Source organism: Eubalaena glacialis, chromosome 7 (genome assembly GCF_028564815.1).
Source record: "Eubalaena glacialis isolate mEubGla1 chromosome 7, mEubGla1.1.hap2.+ XY, whole genome shotgun sequence".
Taxonomy (NCBI): domain Eukaryota; kingdom Metazoa; phylum Chordata; class Mammalia; order Artiodactyla; family Balaenidae; genus Eubalaena; species Eubalaena glacialis.
The window spans coordinates 29,599,183-29,623,290 of NC_083722.1; the positions used below are offsets into that span (position 1 = coordinate 29,599,183).

At 43.4% G+C, this 24,108-nt stretch overlaps 1 protein-coding gene across 6 annotated transcripts in view; it reads left to right on the forward strand.

The window, feature by feature from the left end:
• The window catches only part of ADGRF5 (adhesion G protein-coupled receptor F5), a 111,222-nt gene that overhangs the window by 68,094 nt on the left and 19,020 nt on the right, over positions 1-24,108 (forward strand). For 3 of the 6 annotated variants that reach the window (XM_061196117.1, XM_061196119.1, XM_061196116.1), the window contains 10 exons: positions 5,125-5,295; positions 7,413-7,589; positions 7,721-7,830; positions 9,699-9,757; positions 10,616-10,758; positions 14,531-14,752; positions 15,729-15,932; positions 20,661-20,831; positions 22,657-22,776; positions 22,929-23,138. In XM_061196117.1, coding sequence (XP_061052100.1) covers positions 5,125-5,295; positions 7,413-7,589; positions 7,721-7,830; positions 9,699-9,757; positions 10,616-10,758; positions 14,531-14,752; positions 15,729-15,932; positions 20,661-20,831; positions 22,657-22,776; positions 22,929-23,138 — 1,587 coding nt within the window. The remainder of the gene's footprint in view (positions 1-5,124; positions 5,296-7,412; positions 7,590-7,720; positions 7,831-9,698; positions 9,758-10,615; positions 10,759-14,530; positions 14,753-15,728; positions 15,933-20,660; positions 20,832-22,656; positions 22,777-22,928; positions 23,139-24,108) is intronic. The other 3 variants (XM_061196118.1, XM_061196120.1, XM_061196121.1) reach the window with 3 other exon arrangements.

The window sequence follows — 24,108 nt, forward strand, 5'->3', positions numbered from 1 at the left end:
GATCTGGGCTCAATGTAAGTTTCTAACAGAACTAACTAAAGGTGGGTTGGATCGTCTTATATGGAGGTGAGTTTCATGTCATGCAAGGTATTTAAGCCAATCTGAATAAGCACCTAGCAGGAGAGTTTATAGAGGGCATCATGCCATCTGATGAGTGGTTACCCAAGATGATCTTTAAAATACTCAAACAACTTCACGATGCCTTGATTCTGTGAGTCCTCAGGTCACTGAGCATGCATAGGCTCAGAGAGTGACCAGGAAAGAATTGATTGAGGTTGAGGCATGAAAGAAGGAGCAGAGATGGGACAGAAGAAGGGAGGGAGGAGGGAGCTCCAGGCAGAGGGAATACGAGGAGATTAATGACGGTCTGGGGCTTTTTCTTACGCATATATTGCAGAAGGAAACTGCGTTCTCTCTAACCACATTTAGAGGAAGTTTACGCAGCTGTGATTCTTGGAGCAGTTTTGTTGAGTGAGGGGCACTAGCATCACTTTACATGGGGCTGACTTTGATGATTTGGGTGTATGATGAGCTAGTAGAATTGATTCTTTTCTCCAGGCCTGACAGCCCATTGTTTTATGCCACAGTGCTGCCCTCCCTCTCCCCCATCCATGCCTGCCCCCAAGACCATAGCCTGGGGTTCTGGCAGTTTTCCTCTGTGTGAACAAACCTTTCAAAACCTAAAGGGAGAACAGGATCTTTGACTCTCTGCTGACAAAGGTACAGCAGATCCAGATGATGCTGCCAAGTTGGTACCTACGAGAGCATGTCAAGAAAAAAGCAGAGCAGCTAGCTTTTAATATTTACCTGCTACAGGACTAAGGGGGAGAAACGAGAGCCAAATCTTCAGTGATAAAGACGCATGGGCCCCTTTGGTCAAGAGAAAACCACACGAACCTCATTTCTCCTGAGTGATGTCAGCAGGCTTCACTCTCTTGCAGGTGAGAGATTCATTTATACATTGACTTAGGCCCCAACTTCTGAGAAGCCATAGTTCCCAGTAGAGTGGCCAGGCAAAAATAGTCTTGTTTGCTTAAACAGCTGTGATGAAGACCCAGAACTGCTTGTCACAGTTTGTGGCCAACTTTCCAGAAATGTCTCTTTAAGATAAGTGCAGTGTGGCGGGCAGTGATTAATGGGAAAGGAGAGGGGAAATCCTGGTTGGTTTGTGCCTCCCAGGCCAGGGATAGGCCTGCGTCTGTGACACTGATGACCCCTGGAATGTGCTACCTTCCACTGGGGCATCGGTAAGTCAGAAGAACTCAGACAAACAACACCAGGGCGAAGGAGCCCGAGGCAAAGAGAACACATTGAACTGTCTGGAATCAGGTGGTCCAGAGGCAGCAGAGAAGCATGGAAGGGCCTCTAAAATACACACTTACACAGAGCGGGAGGAACCGTCCTGCTCCTCCTGGATCCCTTGTAGCCTGGGGCAAGCCCACCAGCATCACTTTCCGAAGCTCTGAAGTCCTCAGGTTTGGAGGAGGTGAGGTAGACAGGGCGTGGCCTTTCGACCCCAAATCTTGGGCCCCTGACCCCACCCTACACAAGTCATACTGATCTTGAGCATCTGGGCTTCTTCCCTTCTCAGATGCTCTCCCTGGGCATTGCAGGGACCGGAGGCCCAGTGGTGTTTCTGTGTTCTGCTTGCCCGTAACACCATGATGCTTTGGGTTCAGGGCCAAGCCAATGGTCACTGGTAGGTCCAGCCAAGCTATCTCTGTCTTTGAAGTTATTAATTACTGCATGCCCACCCCACCTCCAAAACATCCTTTATTCTCTTTTCCTGAGGAACACATGGCACCATTAGGGGAGAAATGATTCTATCAGTCACACTGTCAGAGTGAGGTAATGGAAAGAACCCCGTTCTAGAAGTCCAGAGACCCAAGTTCTGGGCCTGTGGATGCCACCAGCAGTCAGCAGGAGCTGGGGCAAGTCATTTACTCTTTGGGGGAGTCATTCTTCTCATGCCTGAAAGCAGAGACTTCTGGGACTAACTTATAAAGATCCTACTTTGACTCACCTGGGTTGAGGCTCCACAATATCTGTGTGTGTAGAATCCCTACGCGTGGATAATCACCGGTCAGGAGTGGGGACCACTGGAATAGATGATTTCCAAGGGCAAGCCTGTAGCCTTCTGAGTTACTATGGTGTTTTTGAGCCTGTTTTTAAGAATTGACCATTTTTCAAGAAGACATTTCTTTCTCTATTAAATGTCCCCCATCCTTATCAGTCTCTATGGAAGACTGATGCTCGGACCGTGGGCTATTCTAAAACCCCCTTAGAAGTTGTCAAGAACATAAAAGGTGGCTGAGGGGAAGGGGGTCTTAGAGGCTGGTGCTTTAATTAATATTTGCACAAATGCCATAGACTAGAACTCGCTAAAGTCACAGGAACTGTCCTCTTAGTGGTATTTTAAGCTTTTGGCTCAGCTCCTTGTAGGATCTCAGCGGAAGAACCACCTTGGCTTCAGTGGGGAATGATGACATCCAGGAAGCACCATGTGCTTTTCAGGCACACTGCTCATTCTCCAATTACGTCTGTAAAGAGCGGAGAGAGGTGGGCTCAGGGATGGGTGATACTAACGACCCTCAGGCAGGCATTGAAATCATGCTGGGATCAGACCCTGGGAGGCAATAATGCAGGTGATGGAGTGGGTGCTACGGGATTGTTACTGACCTCACTCATCTCAAAAGCAGCCACCGTCCAGGAAATCCTGTTTACATTCATTCCTGCGAGGAGAGTAGACTGACCACAGCAAAGAGGATCCTGGAGCTTCTGAATCCTCTGGAGGGTATAAACATTGCTGCATTACTTTTCAGGAAAAAGAATGTGCTCTAAAACAGACCCTATAAATATCATGCAGCCGCCCTCCTTGCAAATGTTCCCAGCAGGACACATACTATGTCTAGGGTTAGGATCACTCAGATTAAGATTAGCAGTCCTTCCAGGAAGCTTGTTTGCATCACAGAACCGTTTGCAAATCAGAAAGAAAACAGGAAATTTCAAGCAATGCCATAATATCGTGACAAACTGAGATTCCGCACTGGGTTTTAAAAGTCACTGTGTTCTACTTGTAAATACATTTTTATAAGGAGGAAACATACCTTAAGATGCATTCCTAATTTTAAGAAAATGTGCACAGACATTTTTTAATTACAAGTTAATTACAGCAAGTTGAAGGATGCCAAAATGAAATAATTCTCAACAAGGTTGATAAGTAAAACCAAACTCCTAGGCAAACATAGTTTACAGCTGTAAGTGGACAAATATTACCATTTTCTACAATAAACATTTATCAGTTGGAGTTTCACATAGTAAACTTACTCCATTTTAGTGTTTCTCATAAATAATCCTTGGAATATTTAAAACAAATCTGGTGATATTATGGGGGAAATTCTTTGTCTTTTTAGAAAACAGACATAGAATTTTAATGTTATGGTTTTATATATATACATATATATATGTATATATATGTATTGTACTTCCAGATTTTACTTATATTTTAAAGTAAAAGTCTTGCAGGTATTCACTAATCTTTTCCTTATTTGACTGACAAGATAAAATAAGCCACAGCTTGTCTTCTCAAGGCATCTGTATTAAAAATTCTCCTATTTTTTGAAGGTTCTTCATTAGTTACTAACCAAGCCCATGGCTTCTGCTCCAGTTATATATTTCAACCAGGAATGAGCCAAAGATTCTGGCCATGACAGAAAGGTGAATCTGTGACTCAATTCAGAAATCGCAGGTTTATCAAGAATTGATTGGACATGAATTTATTATGTGCTGGGCTCCATGCCAGATGGAGTGGGTAAGGCCATGAGAAGTGAAAGAAGCAGTTCCCGCCCTTGAGAACTTAAAACCAACAGCCCAGACATGATGTAATAGTGGTAATTATGCAGGAACATTCCAATAGATCTATTGTCTGGCTTGCCTGGATTGGGAGGCAGACGCATCTAGAATGCCAGCCGGGCAACCAGTCTTGAGACAATTTGGAAGACCAATGAATTGCTGAAGATCTCTTTTATTTTAATTTCCAATTTGCCAATTTTGCTTTCGTTGAGTACCTAGCACGTGCTGGACACCAGAGATACAGAGTAAGAACAAAGAGCCCACGCTGTGCACACAGGCTAAGAGCGAAGGGAATTAACTACATGACTTTTCCCAGAGGTCTTCAAGCCGTGTGTGCATCCTTCAGTTCTCAAAATACATGCATGACCATTGAATGGTGTCAGAAACGTACTGACTCATCCTGGTGAGTCAGGACCGGGGCTTTTATTGTCTAGACGGTTGCCAAGCCTCCCTGCTGGGTCTCCCTGCTTCCATTCGCGTCCCATTCGAGTCCATTCTCCACACAGTCACCCTTGGCCTTGGACACCAAGGGAGGTGTGGGAATGGAGAGGACGGACAAGTCCTGAGCTTGGCCTGTGAAGCTCTCAAATGGCCAGAGACCACAGCGCTGATACAAGCTACATCTGTTTCCTTTCTCCTCTAATATAGCAGAGTCGTAGAGAGGAAGAATCATGAAGGGAGGGCTTGGTGGTGATCAGTAAACAAACTTCTTTTTCTCTAAAAAAGTTCATTAGAAATTCTTAAAGGCTGATGTGTCCGGCATCCACATGTCCCCGTCATTAGCTTTTTTTTTTTTTTAATTTTAATTTCTATATTTATTTATTTATTTAACCGCACCACACTGTATGCAGGATCTTAGTTCCCCGACCAGGGATCGAACCACCCCCCTGCAGTGGAAGTGCGGAGCCCTAACCACTGGACCCCAGGGGATTCCCAAGAAACTTCTGCTTTTTGTTTTATATTGGAGTCTAGTTGATTTACAATGCTGTGTTAGTTTCAGGTGTACAGCAAAGTGATTCAGTTATACATGTACATATATCTATTGTTTTTCAGATTCTTTTCCTCTATAGGTTATCACAGAATACTGAGCAGAGTTCCCTGTGCTCCACAGTAGGTCCTTGTTGTTTATCTATCTTATATATAGTAGTGTGCATCTGTTCATCCCAACCACCTAATTAAAACGTCATTGGCTTTAAGCGCTGAAAGGTCCATCATGTTCTCTCTCTGCCCGCCACAGTGAGTTCTCACAGCCTTCGTATGCTTTCGTTCCAGTTGTCATGAGCAGTCCTGCAGCCCAAGAGTTCACTGTTGATGTTGAGGTCAGTTTTGAAGATGCCTCCTTCCTGGAGCTTAGCAAAGCTTACTTGAATAACCTCAGTTTTCCAGTTCAAGGGGATGACACTGACCCAGCTACCAACATTTTGAGCATCGAGGTGACAACAGGTGGGTAAAAGACACATTGCTTGAAATAGGAGGATTGGGCCAATCAGGAGAAACGTTGCTCTGAGCTCCTTCCTTTTAGAGGGGGATGTGGGGTGTGGAGGGGGGTAGCCTGGGAAGAGTTGACCTCAGAGAGGAGGCAATGGGATGGCTGGGTAAGGAAGATTAGACTTACTGACCATGATACTCATATCTAAGCACCCCAAATTTTCTCCGTTCCCCTCTTCCTGTGCCTCCCCCACCCACTCTTCCAACAGCTTACCTTATGATCCTTTCAAGAAAGGCATGTTTTTGATCAAATTTTTTTAATTGGAGTATAGTTGATTTACAGTGTTAGTTTCCACTGTACAGCAAAGTGAGTCAGTTATACATACACATATAGCCACTCTTTTTTTAGATTCTATTCCCATATCGGTCATTACAAAGCACTGAATAGAGTTTCCTGTGCTATTCAGTAGGTTCTTATTGGTTATCTGAAAGGCATTTTTAATCACAGTACACAAAACTGAGGATTTTTAAGGCCAATGTGTATCAAGCACTAAATGCGGTTAGGTGGTCCAGGGGTGGTCGCTTTTGCCATCCTCTTAAGGCACATTTGTATTTTACATGGGAGTCAAAAGTTCTGCTAATACCACCTCCACATCCATCTCAAAAATAAGTAAATGAAAAACAACAACAAAAATAAAACAACCAAAAAAATGCTTTTCACGTCAGCGGGAGAGAGATTTTGACAAAGGGGATCTTGTTGGTTCCCTTCGAATTACCCCCGGCCAATGTTCACCACACTCACTAGCAGCCTTGACTTCCTCCATCGCTTTTGCTTCTGCTTCACCCCCTCCTGCTGCTGGAGCACAAGACGGGAGCGATGTCCAAGGATTCCGGGGGACTTGGTTGTCCCTCCTATTTCAGGAACAATTATTTGATGGCTTTCCTTTGGGTGGTCACTCTGTGGGCCTTTGCCTAGATGCCCACCTGCAGAAAAAACAGCTCATAGTGATGTGGCTTTAGTCCAGTTTTAGACATAAATTCCAAGCCCTCTGTTTTCAGAGCATTTTTCAATGTCAATTTTTAATGGGATTGGAGTCTGTTTGGGCTGTTCACATTTGACTTGAAATGTAAAAGGCACAAGTTTAGAATTTTTACTTACACTCTATATTTGTTATCTATTGCTGCGTAATAAATTACCCCCAAACTTAGCATCTTAAAACAACAAACTCGGAATTCCGTGGCGATCCAGTGGTTAGGACTCCGCGCTTTCACTGCCGAGGGCCCGGATTTGATCCCAGGTTGGGAAACAAAGATCCCACAAGCCGCACAGCATGGCCAAAAAAGAAACCAAAACAAAACAAACAAAAAGCAACAAATGTTTATTATGTCACACAGTTTCTGAGGGCCAAACATCCAGGAAGAGCTTAGCTGGATGGCATTGGCTCTGGGGTCTCTCATGAGGTGGTAGTCAAGCCGTCAGCCAGAGTTGCAATCATCTGAAGGCTCAACTGAGCCTGGAAAACCCACTTTCAGGCTCACGCATGCGGTTGTTGGCAGCCCTCAGCTCCTCACTAGCTATTGGCTAGAGACCTCAGTTCCTAATCATGTGGGCCTCCCTATGACATGTCCTCATGCAATGCAGCTGGCTTCCCCCAGAGCAAGTGATCAGAGAGAGAGAGAGCGAGCATAGCCAAGAGGGAAGCCACAGTGTCTTTTATAACCTAATCTCAGAAGTGATGCACCACCACTTCTTTCTATATTCTCTTGGGCACACAGACCAACGCTAGTACAACATGAGAGGGAGTTATAAAAGGGTGTGAGTACCCAGAGGCAGGGATGGGTGGTGCCATCTTGGAGGCTGGCTGCCATACTCTCTAGTCCGGGAATCTGTTTAGCACTTCATCATTGTAGGCAGCCCCTGGGATAGTCAGAGCTGTCATCTTTTAGGTGGCCGTGCCTAACAGCAAGGTGACATGTACGGGAGTCATGAGAATCTCATGCAGTACTACTGAACTTCCCAGAAGGGCAATATGGAGTGGAGTTAGGGTTTCCTACAGGTATAAATACTTGTCATCTATAAACACAAAGGCGGTAACTACCTTTTCTCTCCTCATTGTTCTGGTTGATGACAGTCTGCAGACCTACTGGAAATGAAATCTGGTGCTCCTGTGAGAAAGACTATAAGTGGCCTCAGGAGAGGTGCCTCCACAATCTCACTTGTCAAGGGCATGATGGCTCCCCTTCAGGGCATCATTGCAGTTGCCTTAAGGGACTGCCTCCCAAGGGACCTTTTTGCCAACTCCAGGGAGGTAAGTAACTGCTCACTGAATGTTTGTTTGTTGAGTGGCTATTTGATATCAACTCAACCAAATGCTTCTCTGTCCTGTGTGTACTCAGATGCTGACATGGGATTTTTAAAATATTGCCCTGTGTTCTTCAGCAGATATTACCCTGCGAATGTCGGTCAGACTCAATGTGGGCTTTCAAGAAGAACTCAGGAACTCTTCCTCTGCCCTCTATAGGTCCTACAAGACTGACTTGGAAACAGCGGTGGGTTTTGGTCCCAGGAGGCTCTTAACCAACAGACTCTGAGCTGAACTGAATCTATTGCATTTACAGTGGGTCGTTTGCTTGAATCTGTCAGAATTTATGAATGTGAATGTTGACATTATTTCTATACCTCTGGGATGATGAATTAAGAAGCGCTCAAATCAGACAGTGTTCAGGGGATGATTTGACATCATCTTGACCTATAGGTGGAACTTCTTCCCAGGATAGAATTGATTCACATAAAATTTGGTGGCATCAACTCACAGAAACCTACTAAAAGGTCCAAGAAGCTGGTCTAAAAGCACCAGATGGTACATTTCTATTCATCTTCACACATCACATGGGTGAAACCCCTAACATCTTTTGTGCAGACCAGCCCAAGTCTGGCACAGAGGATTCCACACCACTCTACACTGGAGGTCCCAAGGCATTCACACTTAAGGCAGATTTAAATTTACTCATGTAGATAGGTTCATTTGTGTCATATTGTAGATTCCACATAACAGAAACAGACTCACAGACCTAGAGAACAGACTTGTGGTTGCCAAGGGGGAGTGGGGGAAGGGGAGGGATGGATCGGGAGTGTGGGGTTAGCAGATGCAAACTATTATATATAGGATGGATAAACAACAAGGTCCTACTGTACAGCACAGGGAACTATATTCAATATCCTGTGATAAACCACAATGAAAAGAATATTAAAAAGAATGTATACATATGTAAATTTACTCATGCAAAAAAAGAGGATATTCTCTCATTGTAAACTGTGTGCCAGACACTATTCTAAGTGCTTTACATTGGATTAATTCATCTAAACCTAAATGCTTTGCTTGAGTCAATTCATTTGGAATAGATCTTCTCAACTGGTGTGGTACAAATTGCTACAGGTGGGCTGAGGTAATGACTCCCCTTAACTCTCTGGGCAGCCAACCCTCTGCCTCAAGCCAGGAGCAGCCTCCTGCTTACCCAGTCAAATATTGCCATTGTTCATGGGCGCCATGATGAAACTCTGATACAGAAGAGCTGTAGGATATCTGATTTGCATATCCAACATGTAATAGTTCTGCACAGCATGAGAATCCTCCTCATGCACACACATGACACACTAAAGTATACACTTTTGAGGAAAAAAGGAGAATTACAGATTAATCTTTGGATCCCACCCATCCAGCTACTTAACACAGCACTTTGCACATGGCATCCGCCCTGTAAATATGACTTGATTCAAATTGAATTTCCTGTGGGCTTGGAATTCAGGGAAACAAAATGAAGTAAAAACATCAGTAAAAACCACATTGGCTCAACCAAAGCTGTGATATGTTAAGTGAGGGATCCGATCCGGCAGTGTGGCAGCTGCAAGAAGGCACCTCGAAGATTTCCAACTACAGGAAATGCAACTGACTGAGGGCCCCGGCTGCTGCCGCGTGGCAGTGCTTGCTGCCTGCTGCTAGTGAATGAGCAGGGCAGGTCTGTCTAGCAAACGTGGGACTCCTTTGAAGGCTGTACTGAACCTTCCCAGGCTCAGTCTAGGATGATTTCATCCAGCCTCCCCTCCTGTCCAATTTCACTCGGGTCTGATGGCTCTCCCTGCCTTCCCCACTGCCTTCCCATTTTTTTCCCCTAGGCATTTCCCGAAGTAAATTTTTTGCACATTTACTCTGGTGTTTGCTTCCTGGAGAACCCAGAATGACCTAGGTAGATAGGAATTACTTCTTCAAAGATCTGCCAGGGCTAGCGCTAACAAAATGTACAGGAGAGCATTTTACCCAGGGTGATAAGAAATAGACACTTTTTTACTCTGTTTCAAATTGTTGACCCGTCTCTCAGTGGACCTTGATCCATGACACTTGTCTTGCTTTATTTTCCAGTTCCGGGAGGGTTACAGTATTTTACCAGGCTTCAAATTGGTGACAGTGACAGAGTTCAGGTAAGAATGCTATAACTGGGTCATTTTTATCCAATGGCAGATACCAAAACGTTAGTGAAAAAGCAAAAGCCCGTTAGAAGGGCACCATCTGGGATGCCCGATGGGAGCAGTCCGGTAAAGGTGAAGACAATATCAGATTTCCAGGCCTTAAAGTGAAAGGAAATACTAAGAACAGCAGCTCACTCCTTAGAGATGTACCTACTTAGAAGGAAGGTGAGAAAAAGACTTGTGTTCATTCTATGCACGCAAGAATTTTGCAAACAAAGATGTGGGATACGTTTGCCATCTAGGGAAGTCAGAAATACAAAAATGAAATAAAGTCATGCATGCAATGATGCCTTTATTAAAAACAGTTAACCAGCTAGCCATGGCCACAGAGTTGCACACTGTCATGTGAATGCACCCCTGTGGAGTTAGGCACCGGGCAGCCCTGAGTGTGTTTGCACAGTGTTTCAAAAAGTTAGTTGCCAATTAAAAAATGAAGAATGTTTACAGAAACATTGAGGACTTTGGCTTCACTGGGTATTCAGCATAGCTGGTAACCTGGGCCAGCAAACTGTGTGACAACAGTCTCTACCTTGTGGCTTATATCCTTTGACCCACTTGTAGGATTCAATTCGCTCCGCCCCATCTGGCTATCCCAGTCATTGATGTTACCCATCCGCAGACATTTGAGGGTTCGAGCCCTGCCTCAGGCTTTCAGCTAGAGCTTAGAAACGGGTTGGATTTCAGTGGACCCTTGAAGATAAAGTCCCCGGGCTCTTCCTGCCATTTTGTTTTCTTATGCAAATAAACCATAAGGATCTAGACTCTTCCAACTCACTTACTGCTTTACTGAACTGAGTGGTCTCCATCCAGGCCTGGCAGTGTGGTTGTGGTGTATGAAGTCACGACAACAGCAGCATCACCTGAATTAATGCGCAAAGCAAACGAGCAGGTAACACAGAACCTCAATCAGACCTACAAGATGGACAGCAGTTCCTTCCAGGTTACTTACAGCAGTAAGTAGAGCATCGCTACATTTTTCCAATATGTAGATTCTACTTAGATATGGTAACAGCATTTATCATGATGCTTAAACCTGGGAAATCACATTACAGTGTCCTCCGTGGAGAGAGACTCTCCAGTTCCTGGCATAGAGGTTTGGTGCCTTCTCCCCATCTTAGGCCAGTTCAGAGCCTCCTTACACTGCTAATATCACTGCGACTGGGGAAGGGGTTGGCGGGGGGGGTGTCCCAGGAGGGAGAAATTTTACAAGGGGGCCACAGAGCCATCTGGGTTTATGGAGTTTTTTAAATTAACAGACCCCAAACATCCAAAAAAGTAGAACTAACGTCGTGGTGGTGGAAGTGGGGGATATTCATGAAATGCATTGATATTGACTAGGGGGACCGTTGTTACTTTAGAGCAGTAGTTCTCAAAGTGTGGCCTCCAGACCAGCGGCATCGGTACCATCTGGGTACTTGTTAGAAAAGCAAATTCTTGGGGCCACCCCAGACCAACCTGGGCCAATCTGTGTTTCGGCAAGCCCTCCAGGTGGTTCTGATGCATGGAAAGTTTGAGAAACACTGCTTTGGATCAGATGTAGCAGTGGTAAGAGTCCTGGTATTGTAGATGTTCTCCCTCGTTTGACAAATGGGGTATAGAGTTGAGCTCTGTTGTGAAATTAGGTGGGTGGATCGATTGTTACTTGGGGGATAGAAAGGGGAGCCAACTGAGCAGAGATTTGGTGGACCAGCACTGGCCAGTAGGTGTTCTGTCTGACTCAGGTCCGTGGTTCCAGAGTGAAGGTGACTCCCCTTTGGAACAACACAGGTCACCATGGGGAGGGCACTGCAGGGATTGTCTGAGGCACAGCTGGAAGGAAAAGTGCCCCTTCTCAGGAGTCAGACCATCCTTACAACAGGTTCATACTCTTTTTCTTTACATTCGCTGCTAATATTTTTAGGCATCGGATCATTTTTAAAAATAAAATATTGAAAGGGATATACACAACGGTAAGAAAGTGCTACAACATAAGAAAGAGAAAAACAGCAAGATAAAAATTCAGAATGAATAAGGCAGCAACCACATAGATGAAAACTGAAAAATTCAAGGCAGGGAAATAAGTGGCCTCCAGGTGCGGACTCACATGGAAGTAATCCCAGCATCGCCACCCACTTCCTGACCCCTAACGCCACCCCACCAACCGGCAGATGCTTTGGCCTGAAAAAATTTTTTTCTTTATGGTTCTGAGGGCACAGGAGACTAGCAAGCTCTAGCATACATGAGCTTCAATTATGATGACTCTTTTCCCAAAATTTCAATTGTGCTGAATATAGTCAGCCATTTACAGGAATAAGTATCCAGCACTTTTCCTGATCGGTGGCTGACAGTCAGTCCAAAACCACAAAAGTGCTCTAGTGTCTGTGGCTTATTCTTCCAAAGAGCCATGAAGTTGTTGTGAATGACACTCGATGCCCCTTTTTGCGAGAGAATCTACATTCATCTCTGTCCTTGATATGCACAGCCTTAGACCAATGACCATGAACTATGTCACATGCAACTCCACCCCCCGGGAGCTTAAATACCAGCCTGCTCTCCATAGGGTTAGTGGGGTTTATCCAGAATACAAGTATCCAAAAAAGTCAAGTAGCTGAGTAGGTTTGTTTGTTTGTTTTTTTTTGGCCGCGCAGCATGTGGGACCCTAGTTCCCCGACCAGGTATCGAACCTACGCCCCCTGCATTGGAAACGCAGAGTATTAACCACTGGACCACCAGGGAAGTCCCTGGGTGGGTTTTTCTTAAATTATAATTTTATCTGGTGGCAGGAGTAAGGGGTGCAGGGGAGAGGAAGAGAAAAAGAAAGAAAAATGCTGAATGAGTGAGGTGGTATCAGGAAATTATTTTTAAGTCCATCTTCATGAAACAGGAAAGGCACATGGCAATCTTCAGAATAGTCCCTTTTATTTTGCCATATATTAATCCTCTGGTGATGTTTGATCAATCAGCAGGGTCCCTTAACCAGAACACCCCTTTCTTTAATCACTCCCAATATATTTATGATCAGTTCCATATAACCATGGAAAACCGGCAGTTTTCCTGATCATTGTAATTAGCAATGGTACTCATGAAAAGCGGGCACTGTTATTGTATCTTGTCTATGTTAAACCCAGTGTGTTAGACATTTTTCATCTTCATACATCCTGTGAGGAAGATACTATTATCACCATTTTACAAGTGAGGAAATGGAGGCTTAGATTTAAATCATTTGCTCAAGGCCACATAGTAAGTAACATAAGTTTGTGTGCCTTCCTGGTCAGTTCATTACAAGAAATATTCACAGATGGCCTTGCTTCCTAATAGTTGAATGTGATTTTCTGAAATCTTATTTTATCCAGGAGCCTTAAAAACGGGATAAGAAATATTTAGATACCTTGATATTTTGACCAGAACATCATAGCACCCTAAATTAATTGTACGGTATTTTAGTCCCATGTTTACAGTACGAACAGGGTGTGGTGTGAGCAAACCAAAAGAACCATCCAAAAGAGGAATTGCCAAACCTCCTTCCCCAGCTCCTCTGATTTTCTCAACACATGGAGCTCATGAAGGACATAGCACAGCTTAGAGGGAAAAATCTGCATGTTGTGTAAACAAGGGACAGCCATAAAAACACACACAAAAATAGCAAATACTGTGTTTTCATTTCTGTCTGTGAATGACTTAATACCAGGGTTCCCCAGAATTTTACTGTGAAAACAATGAGAATAGTTACTATTCCTCAAAATCACCTCCCGTGGTAGTGCTCACTGCTCCTATTTTCCAGACAAGGGAGCTGAGGCTCAGAGATGCTAAGCAAGTTCCCCAGGGCCACACAGCTATGCCTGGTACAGAACCAGGATTCAAATACAGACATGTGTATCCAATAAGCTCCCACTCTTATGGGCCCATGGGTGTTGGGTCTTTAAAAACATTCTTATTTCCCAAGCATACTTTATTGTAAAAAATTAATTTATTTTCCCACTCTTAATTCATCAAAGACACAGGACAGAGCTTTCAGTCAGCATGAGGTATCAGTTATCAGTAAGAAGCAGTTGATATCTTTCAAATCAGTAGCAAAGAAACTTGATGTTTAGGTTAGCTGGGGTGGCTTTTTCATAAGGAAATGTGCAATTTTCTACCAGACTATTTAAAAATTTTTTTGCATTTTTATTTTATTTTATAAATTTTATTGAAGTATAGTTGATTTACAATGTTGTGTTAATTTTTTTTGTACAGCAAAGTGGTTCAGTTATACATATATATTACACATTCTTTTTCATATTCTTTTCCATTATGGTTTATTACAGGATATTAAATATAGTTCCCCGCACTATACAGTAAGACCTTGATGTTTATCCATCCTGTATAGAATAGTTTGCATTTGCTAACCCCAAACTCCCAGTCCATCCCTCCCCTCCCCCACTCCCCCTTGGCAACCACAAGTCTGTTCTCTAGGTCTGTGACAGACTATTTGAAATATTGAAAATAGCTTTGGGATCCCCATTAGTACCACTGAGGACTGTTAAGTGTGCAAAGATCCCAAACTGGGAACCATGTCCCTAGTAGCTGGCAGACTGTCACTCTGGGGCCTCAGATCCCAGCTGCCCAGGGATGGAGTGAGGAAGATGCGTTGCCTCATTCATCGCCATGGAGACCTCTTGAAAACCCCAGTGGTGGTGGTATTCAGGGAGTAGCATTAATTCCATTTATTTGCTTTGGGACCCTAATACCTTTTGTTTGGGTTTCCAGATGAAACGAAGCTCTCCATCACCCCAGAAATCATCCTTGAAGGGGATACAGTAACTCTGATGTGTGAGAACGAAGTTTTGTCCTCCAACGTATCCTGGCAGCACGTGGAAACAGGCTTCGACATCCAGAACAGCAGCAGATTCTCCATCTACACCTACGTGCTCAACAACATGACCTCCGTGTCTCGCCTCACCATTTACAACATCACTCAGGATGACGCGGGTGGGTTGCCATCCAGTAACCAGGGTGAGGGAAGGAATGAAGGGCTAAGAAAGAATCAAACCATGGTGGTGTGTGTAGATAGCCTTTTCCTCTTCAAAAAGAAGTCAGCAAGCTCAACTTTTCAAAACTGAAAATTAATCCCATGACGAATGAGCCAAGCAAATTTAGCCTTGGGAGACAAATATAATTTTCCACATTTACTGAAGCTTATGAGTTGGAACCTAAGATAAAAAGTAGACTCCTTTTTTTAACATTATAAAAAAATTTAGAAGAGCCTTGTTGAGGTAGAATTGACATATAATAAGTTGTACATATGTGAAGTGTATAATTTAATAAGTTTTGACATGTGTGTACACCCAAACAACTATCACCACAATCAAGGTAGTGAACATATGGGTCCCTGCTCTCCCCCTCCCCATTTTCTTGTCCTCTGTTTTAATCCCTCCCACTTGTCCCTCCCCAGCAACCACAGAAGCATAAGTTTTATACCTGACATTCTAGAATTTAATAGCCCCATCGTAACCCAGATGTCAACAGGAGCATCTCTTTTTCTCTGAATGAGAAACTGGGCTGCAGACACATGGGTTCTATCATATGTTTGTTGACTCTGACCTGCCACAGAGTTAAATAGAATGCCAAAATTATCCACGAGCTCCTAATTCTCCAAGGTTTTCCCATTTTCCCTTTCTACCTCTGAAGCATCCCCACACTTTTTTTCTTACTAGCGAGGACTCAGATTTCTGCTCTTTGCTGAGAACAGCTCTCTACTCTTTTACCTTATGGCATCAGAAATACCTGCCTTGACCTTCTGCACTTCCTGAATGTTCCTTTAGGGTTGTGTAGACCAAGTCTCAGATGCTTTTGAAAGTGATGTTTCATGAAGTACCATCATGACACATGAGATGAGGCTATCATTCTTCTAAGGAAATAGACATATGTAATAGTAATAATAAATGCCTTTGTGTATTTGATACAGGTGAATATATTTGCAAACTGACATTAGATATTTTTGAATATGGGTCCAGAAAAAAAATAGATGTTACATCCATCCAGATTTTGGCAACTGAAGACATGAAGGTGATGTGTGACAACAATCCTGTGTCTTTGAGCTGCTGCAGTGAGATGACGGTGAATTGGAGTCAAGTTGAATGGAAGCAAGAGGGGACTATAAACATTCCAGGTGAGACTGTTAGAAGCCCTTTCCCAAACAGGTTTTTACCTCTTGGCCAAGTGAAAATAGGAGATGCTGTCAGTGAAAGAGCAAATGTCAGGTGGCTGGGTTTTTTTCCAGACTGAAAAAGTATGAGGTTTGATGCCAGCTCCCGCTTAGCCATTCTAAAACAAAATTCCCAAAATATATACACACAGGTTTCATGCTTGGGTTGTAGACAAGATTCTGGCAGAGAAGACCCAAGAGGGAGTGACAGGATGATGTAGGTCCGTGGTGTCTTGCCTACAGACAAGACAAGCTTGTCCCCACTGCCCTCTCCTTTCCCTCTTCAGCAAAGAGCCAAGGATGAGGTCATTGGCTTTGCTTTGGGGTCTGACTCTGAGTCTCATTCCTGTGTCTCTCCTCTTGGTGCCTGTCCTTCCCACTTCTCTGCCTTTGTAACCACGTCTCTTTCTGTATTATCTGACTCCATGCCTCTGGTTTTATATCTCTCTCTGTCAACCTGTGTGTCTCTCAACCAATGTCAATTTCCGATCCTGTTTGCAGATCTGAGATCTCACTGGAAATTCCCCACCTTCCAGTTTATACTGGTGAATGATAAGAAGAAGAAGAAATTAAAATAGCATTGGTGATTCTGTTTTGTATACTAGTTTATGATCAACCAATTTTTAAAAGATATGTTATCACTTTTAATCCCGTTTAAACTTGACCACAAGTTTGAAGCTGGCATTTTTTTGCCTCCCATTTTCAAATAAGGAAATCGAGGTTCAAATTAAATGACTTATCCAAGGTTGTCATAATTAGGAAAAGAAAAGAATTGGGACTCACCTTGTTTCACAGCCTTTGCCTTGGTCAAACTATATCACACATGCCTGGTGAGCCAGCACTAGAGTGAGTTGATCAGGCAGAATTTGTATTGAAACAGAAGACTGTTTTCTGCCTAGAAACCTCACATAACAAGATCCAATCTTTCCCTTAAGAAATGACAGTATTATTTGCTCACCTTTTTTACTAAAAAATCCTTAAAGCAAAATGTGGCTTTACCCATGAAATACATCAGTGTGGTGGAGCTTTTATTTTATAAAGCCATTGCTATCAGACATTATTAAATCATAAATAAAATAAGGATCAATTTGGATGTAACGTTTTCTGAGCACATCTAGTTTGAAAAGCACATTTGTTTTCTACCTTAAAGTGCTCCAGAGAATGGGAAAAGCATCTGGTAACTGTTGAACATGTTGACATATGGTCCATTTAGTCACTTCCCTAATTTTTAAGGAAGAGGAGGTGTAGGCATCCTGGAGGAACTGCCAGATGGGAGAAGGACCTTGCACAGTTCCCGGAGTACTGACTTAGACGCTTTCAACTGTGAGAGGTGAAAAGCCTCGCCATCCGGCAAAGGAACCAGGAAGTCTGCTGTGCAGATGCTCAGGAACCTCTCTGTGGCCACCCCTGCTACAGACATTCATAAGGCCCAGGGTGGGCTGAACCGACCGGCAGAACAATGGATTTCCTGCCACAGGGCTGGCCGCCAGGGGACGGCAGGGTTGTTTCTCTGATGAATTTAGCCCCTGCTTTCAACACCCTGCCCTCCTTCCGCCTCCCTTGCGGTCCCCTCTCTGCGGCAGTCTTTCTCCAAATTCCACCAGTTCTTTTATCACCCGTTTTTCCAGCTCAGCAGAAAGCAGTCTAGCTAGTTAATTCACCCCAAAGCATCTAGAAGTGAATGTATTACATCTTCTCAGATACGGTTGCACTGGATTTTCAAAGCACTTCTGGCAAAGGATAAGACAGAAAGGAAGTAATCTGCAGTGACAGAATTTCTAGCTTTTAGAAGGCGGTCTTTTTCGAATAGAGAGGGCTTTCTGGGGCTATTTCAAATCATGGGACATGGGTTGATGATATAAACGGTAATGGTAACAGAAGTAATAGTATTAATAGTACTACTACTAGTAGTAGAAATAACAGAGGTACTAATAGTCATTAGTGCAGCTTCTAGTTTGCCTGTACTTAGCACTAGCTTTGCCTGTACGGGAAGGTACAGACCACTTGGGGAAATTTAAAGGCAACAGCGTTTGTATTCTCACCGTAGCTCTTGTTATGTGATGATGAAAAAATAACAGAGTCTAATTCCCTCTTTGACAGAACAGTTTCCAGACGAGTTCGTCAACTTCTTCTTTGCCCTGCCTACCATGCTCCCTGGGCCCATGGTCACGCAGAGTATGCATAAGAGATTTGAGTTTTTACAAGAGGGTGTAAAGTCAGCTCTCTTGGCTGACTGTCAGGGTGTAGATGACCACATGGAAGAGCTCCCTGAGTGACTCATGGTGGGGAGACAGGCTCAAACGCCACGGTCTCCCTTCTTGTGTCTTTTCTTCCCAATGACCCCACTGACATTTTTAATTGTGTGTTATTATTTATGCTTCTGTGCCATCTGAAATGTTATGTTTGTAGCCCAGTAGGGCATAAGTAAGAGATAAGTGAGGCTTTTTTTTTTCTTTATTGAGTAGAAATCAGTCTTGTGGCCTTCAAGTCACATTATAAAGGGCCGCTAGAAACAGGCCTGCCTCGGGGGCTGAGGCGAGACCTAGAGAAGCAGCTAGAAGTGGCAAACAGCCCCGTCAGAGGCGGCCTCTTCCAGCCTGGCTGCCCCTGAGGGTGCCCACAGTTGTTTTTTGAAAAAGACCAGCTGTCAAGGTTCCACCTGAGAGCCACTCATTCATAGTCTCCACGTTTGGGCTCCAGGCAATTTAATTTTCTTCAGTTTCACAGGAGATGTTATTGTGAGAACCACGGATTTCATCCCATCCCTCATGTTACGCATGAGGAGACTGAGGCTTTCCGTGAGCTGCCCACCATCTCCCCGAGAGCACCAAGGGTTCCCCTCCTCACCCACCGCTCTCTCTCCTCCCCCTCCACGCCTGTCTCTGTGTTCCTAATGATGCCGTAGACAAATCTGATTTTAAATAGTGATTTCTCTACTTGTAGGAATGCACACAAAATTGGGCTTAAAAAAGGAAAAAGAAAAAAAAGAACTTGAGCCCAGTCTTCTACTTTAGAAAAATTAGCCTTACAACCCGTGCTTTCCAATAAGATAGAATCTGATCCTCAAGAGCTGTCATTCCAGCTCTGCCCTCTTCCTGCTGCAGAGCAAGTTGGGTCATCCTGACTCTGAGAACTTCCATCTTTTTTTTCTTTTTTTCTTTTTTTTTGGCTGCGCCGCACGGCTTGCGGGATCTTAGTTCCCTGACCAGGGATTGAACCTGGGCAGCGGCAACGAGAGCACTGAATCCTAACCACTAGATCGCCAGGGAAGTCCCAGACCTTCATCTTTTAAATAGTGACAATGGTACCCACTTTGCGAGACTTTTGAGAGGAGAAAAAAAAAGAAGATAAATGTCAACAGTTAAAACAGAGTTGCATACTTTGCATCTGCCACAATAACTGCTTTCTGGTAAGGATGAAAGCTTTGCAAACCATGCCTTCACGTATCCTCAGTGTCGTGAGAAATTTTCACTGGATATTATTTAACCTTGAGCAGCAAACTTGTAACTGCCTACCAGCTCTACTCCAGAAAACAGAGCGCGAACTTATAGGCTGCATTCAGTAACTTCCATTGTTCTGCAGTCAAGGGAGAGGAAAGATAAAGGATGGAGTGAGGTCCTGGAGGAATGTAGGTTTTCCAAAAATAAGTAGAGGGGTGAGCCTTGGAGCTGAAAGGGACATTTGTACCTATGAACTAGGAGGTAATTTACTCAAGGTGGGAAATCAGTTTGGTATTCTGAACAACCATTTTGGGGACTGGGGAGAAAAACTGGTGACTTATCAATCAAAATATTTTAAATATCATTGATCATCCAGCCAAGGCTGGATGGAGTTCATCAGAAGGGTTTTTTTTTTCTTTAATTTTTGGAAGATTGCCAGTGTTTGAAGAATGCCTGGCAGAAGTACATGGCAGAAGGCAGGGTTGGAGGAGAGAGAGTGAAGGAACAGGAGTAGAAAAAATGGCCAAGAGGCTGTTATAGAGCCACAGGCAGGATGTGAGGATGGCTTGGAGGGCACAGCATCTTGGGAATGGAAAGGAAGATAGGGAAGAGCAGCTATCCTGAAGGGTAAATTGCTGTTACCCTGAGAAAGCATGACGTTGAAGCTTCCACTAAAACATATATACTAATAAGAAGGAAAAAGTTATGAAAACAGGTCTCAAATGAGATGAATATCAGAGGTCCATGTCCTGTTTCTTCCTCCTTTCAACAATAATAATAGTCAAAATAATCTGACATTTTTTTCCTTCCAGTTGAAGTCATATCCAAACACATGGCTTCTTTTTTTATTTTTCACACTCCAACTACCATCATGAAGGGTCTTTGTTAGGGGTCGGCCCCAGCCAGGCACTGTTCTAAGTGTTTACCCAGTAACTCCTTTTACCTGACTACAATCCCAGGTCACAGCGGTTATTATTTATTCTCATTTTACATCTGGAGAAACTGAGGCACAGAGTGATTTAGTGACTTTCCCAGTAGTAACACCCTGCTGGTAAGTAGTAAAGTTGGAATCTGCAGCCGGGCCACCTGGATCCTGAGGTGGCAGGGCTAACTATTACACCATCCTGCCTCTCCATTCAAAGAGAAGAAATCGAATGAAATAAGAATTCTTTTTCACTGATTTGGCTTCTTTGTTACCAAATCAGACAGTCAGCCAACTGTGACAGTAAAAGAACCTCTTATGTTGTTGCAGGAAGCCCTGAAACAGACACAGACTCTGGCTGCAGCAGATATACCCTCACGGCCGATGGCACTCAGTGTCCGAGCGGATTGTCTGGAACCACAGTGGTCTACACGTGTGAGTTCATCAGCGCCCACGGAGCCAGAGGCAGTAAAGACATAAAAGTGACATTCACCTCTGTGGGTAAGGACTCTTTTTTGCCTTGCACTTCAAACTAAGGGCTGCCAATCAGCTGGGAATATCCATGAGCAGTAAAGCAGGGCCTTCCATGGTAGTGAGAGTGTGATTGGGGTCAACGACATAATGGGATTTCCATCTCTGCCATTTAAATTCTTATGAAGTCTTTTAAAGCAGGAAGGGTAGGGGTAAGAAACAGCGGTTGCAGGGAAGGAACAGCCTGCATTGTACTAGAAATACAGAAAGTGGATGGGAAGTAGGGTTTCACACTCAGATTAGCCACTGAATGAGGATAACACCGCTAATTTCCCACTTTTTCCTCCCATAATCCCATTCTCCCTCCCTTGAATTCCAATAGCCTGGCTCACTCCCCACCATCCTTCACCCCCTCTTCCTCTCCCATTTCATCTTTTCCAGAGAGAATGCTGCAGGAAGATTTAAGAGTCTGGCATTTTGTGATTATTTTACAGTTGTAACAAGTGGGTTTTAAAAAATATTTTAAGTAATTCTAGGCCTCTTAAAAGTATCATTTCTTCTGCTCATATCATAAAGCATTATGACTTCATCCCTATCTGCCAAAATGGGGCAGACAAACGTGTGTTTCTACCCACCCATCGTACAAAAACAAACTATTATATTTCGATAAATCCTCAGTTCCGCCTTCTGAACAATTTGGAGAAAGGACTGAGATAAACATACTTGTTACTCTTGTTTCCATTTTCTGCTATCGTGACTTAGCACTTTGACAAAGATCCAGATTCGATTTATCTGAAACATTATTGCTATAGAAAAGTTCAGGGTCTTTTGAGGTATTTGCGGTTTTCTAGAGTGAGAGCAGTTATACTCTGCAAGTTTTAACTCAGAGAGTTGTGTTGATTTTGTGGGCTTTTGGCTGTCTCAGGGATATGCTTAGTCTTCGCTGAAAACCACTGGTCTGGTAGTTTGATTCTCATCTGAGAATCAAGAGAACCAGATTGAGGCTTCCATGCGCCTTTTCCTTTCCACCCTCAGAAACAACTCAGCCTTAGAAAACCATCTCAAGATCCTTATAGCCAGGGAGGGCAACATGAGGGGCATATGAATCCCTTCTCTGTGACTTTGGGGCTGCATCTGAACATTTGAATACCAACTTCTGGAGGGTACTATGGAAAGCCCTGATTTCTTTTGTTTATGACTAAGAATAAGATTTCACACTGATTGGAAAAGCTGGCCAGCATCTGTGGGCTCAAGGTATGACATTGTTCACGTAGAGAAGACAGAGTGAATGGCATTTTGAAATGACAGCTATGCTCAAAGACGAGTAGAAAGAGAACCAGAGGCAAAACCAGTGGAATGTTCATAGAAGCTTTTATATTTATAAGGGTCTTGTTAACAGTTTCAGTGACTAGTTCCTTACGAACTTACAAGGAAATTCTCAGAAATAGGAGTAAATAGGGACTTAAATTAGGGTGCCTGTACTTCCCAGCCCAGGTATAATTATTTGGGCAGTAAACGCTGTGATCCCTGTACTTAACATGTAATTCCAAAAACCACTCGTCTGCTTAGAAAGCACTGGCTGGGTACTGGACCCAGTGCTAATGCTGGGGATGTGAAGACACAGATGAGAGGGTCCTACTCTTAAGGGGCTCACATTTTTATGGAGAAGAGATACAGAAGAAAGAAATTAAAATACAGTATGGTATTTTTGGAAGTTATTTTAAAAGAGTAGAGAATGATGTGGTTATAAGAACTGAGGCATTGAGTCCCCCTTGAGGTGCCTGGAAAAGGTTGGAGGGGAGTTTGGGTTAAGTCAACACCGTAGTTTACAACCTTTTGCCCTGCTGATCATTAGGAGATAATTCCAGCCACAAAGGGGAAGTGCACGAGTTCCCAAGGCATGTGATGGAAATGGGTACAGTTCAGAGCACCACCGAGAACAGCCTAGAAACAAGTAAAGCTCCGGAGCAGCAAGGTACCAATCCCGCATTGACCCAAGTAGAATCAGGACAGCCCATGCTTTCTGTCTCTATGTGAAATTTCACTCAGGTGTTGATGTCACCAGAAAGACTAAACACTTTACTTGTTATTTGTTTTCTTTTGTCTGTTTTGTTTGCATCCTTTTAGCCAACCTAAAAATAACCCTGGACCCAATTTCTGTTTCTGAGGGACAAAGCTTTTCTATAAAGTGCATCAGTGATGTGAGTGACTATGATGAAGTGTACTGGAACACTTCTGCTGGAATTAAAATATACAAAAGGTTTTATACCACGAGGAGGTATCCTAATGGAGCAGAGTCGGTGCTGACAGTCAAGACCTCGACCAGGGAGTGGAACGGTGAGTGAAAGCCCGGATACTCTGGACCCTGATGCCTGGACCCCTGGAAACACACTGTAATCATTACCATCCATGGAGGGCCTGCCCTGGGCCATGCTTGTGCCAGCCACTCTATATGATATATGTACTCACACTAAATGCAACAGCCTTCTGGGGGAAGATGTCACTATTCCCATTTTACAGATGTGCAAAGTGAGCCTAGGTTTCCACAACTTAAGCTGTAGAGCCAGGATTAGAACTAGTCTCTTTGAGTCTAGAGTCTGTGCTTTGACATTAAGAGGAATTTTTTTTTATTGAAGCATAGTTAATTTACAATGTTGTATTAGTTTCAAGTGTACAGCAAGGTGATTCAGTTTTATACACACACACACACACACACACACATATATACTTTTTTAGATTCTTTTCCATTATATGTTATTACAAGATATTGAGTATAGTACCCTGTGCTATACAGTAGGTCCTTGTTGTTCATCTATCTTATATACAATAAGTCCCCTACACATGACCGAGTTCCGTTCTGAGAGCGCACTCGTAAGTCCAATTTGTTCATAAGTCCAACAGAGTTAAGCCTAGGTACCCAACTAACACAATCAGTTATATAGTACTGTACTGTAATAGGTTTGTAATACTTTTCACACAAAAAATACATAAAAAACACAAAAAATAAAGAAAACATTTTTAATCTTACAGTACGGTACCTTGAAAAGTACAGTAGTACAGTACAATAGCTGGCATACAGGGGCAAGTTCGCATCTTTGAAAGTTCACAACTTAAAAGTTCGTATGTAGGGGACTTACTGTATTAGTGATTTGTATATGTTAATTCCAAACTCTTAAGAGGATTGTTTTTCTAAAGTATTTTTACCAGACTCTTGTGTTTCACCCAACTGAGGTATAAAAATTCTGCCTAAAGATTTTGTATGCCTGGTTCCAAAGGGGGAAAAAACACATTTTTTTTCCCTACTTAT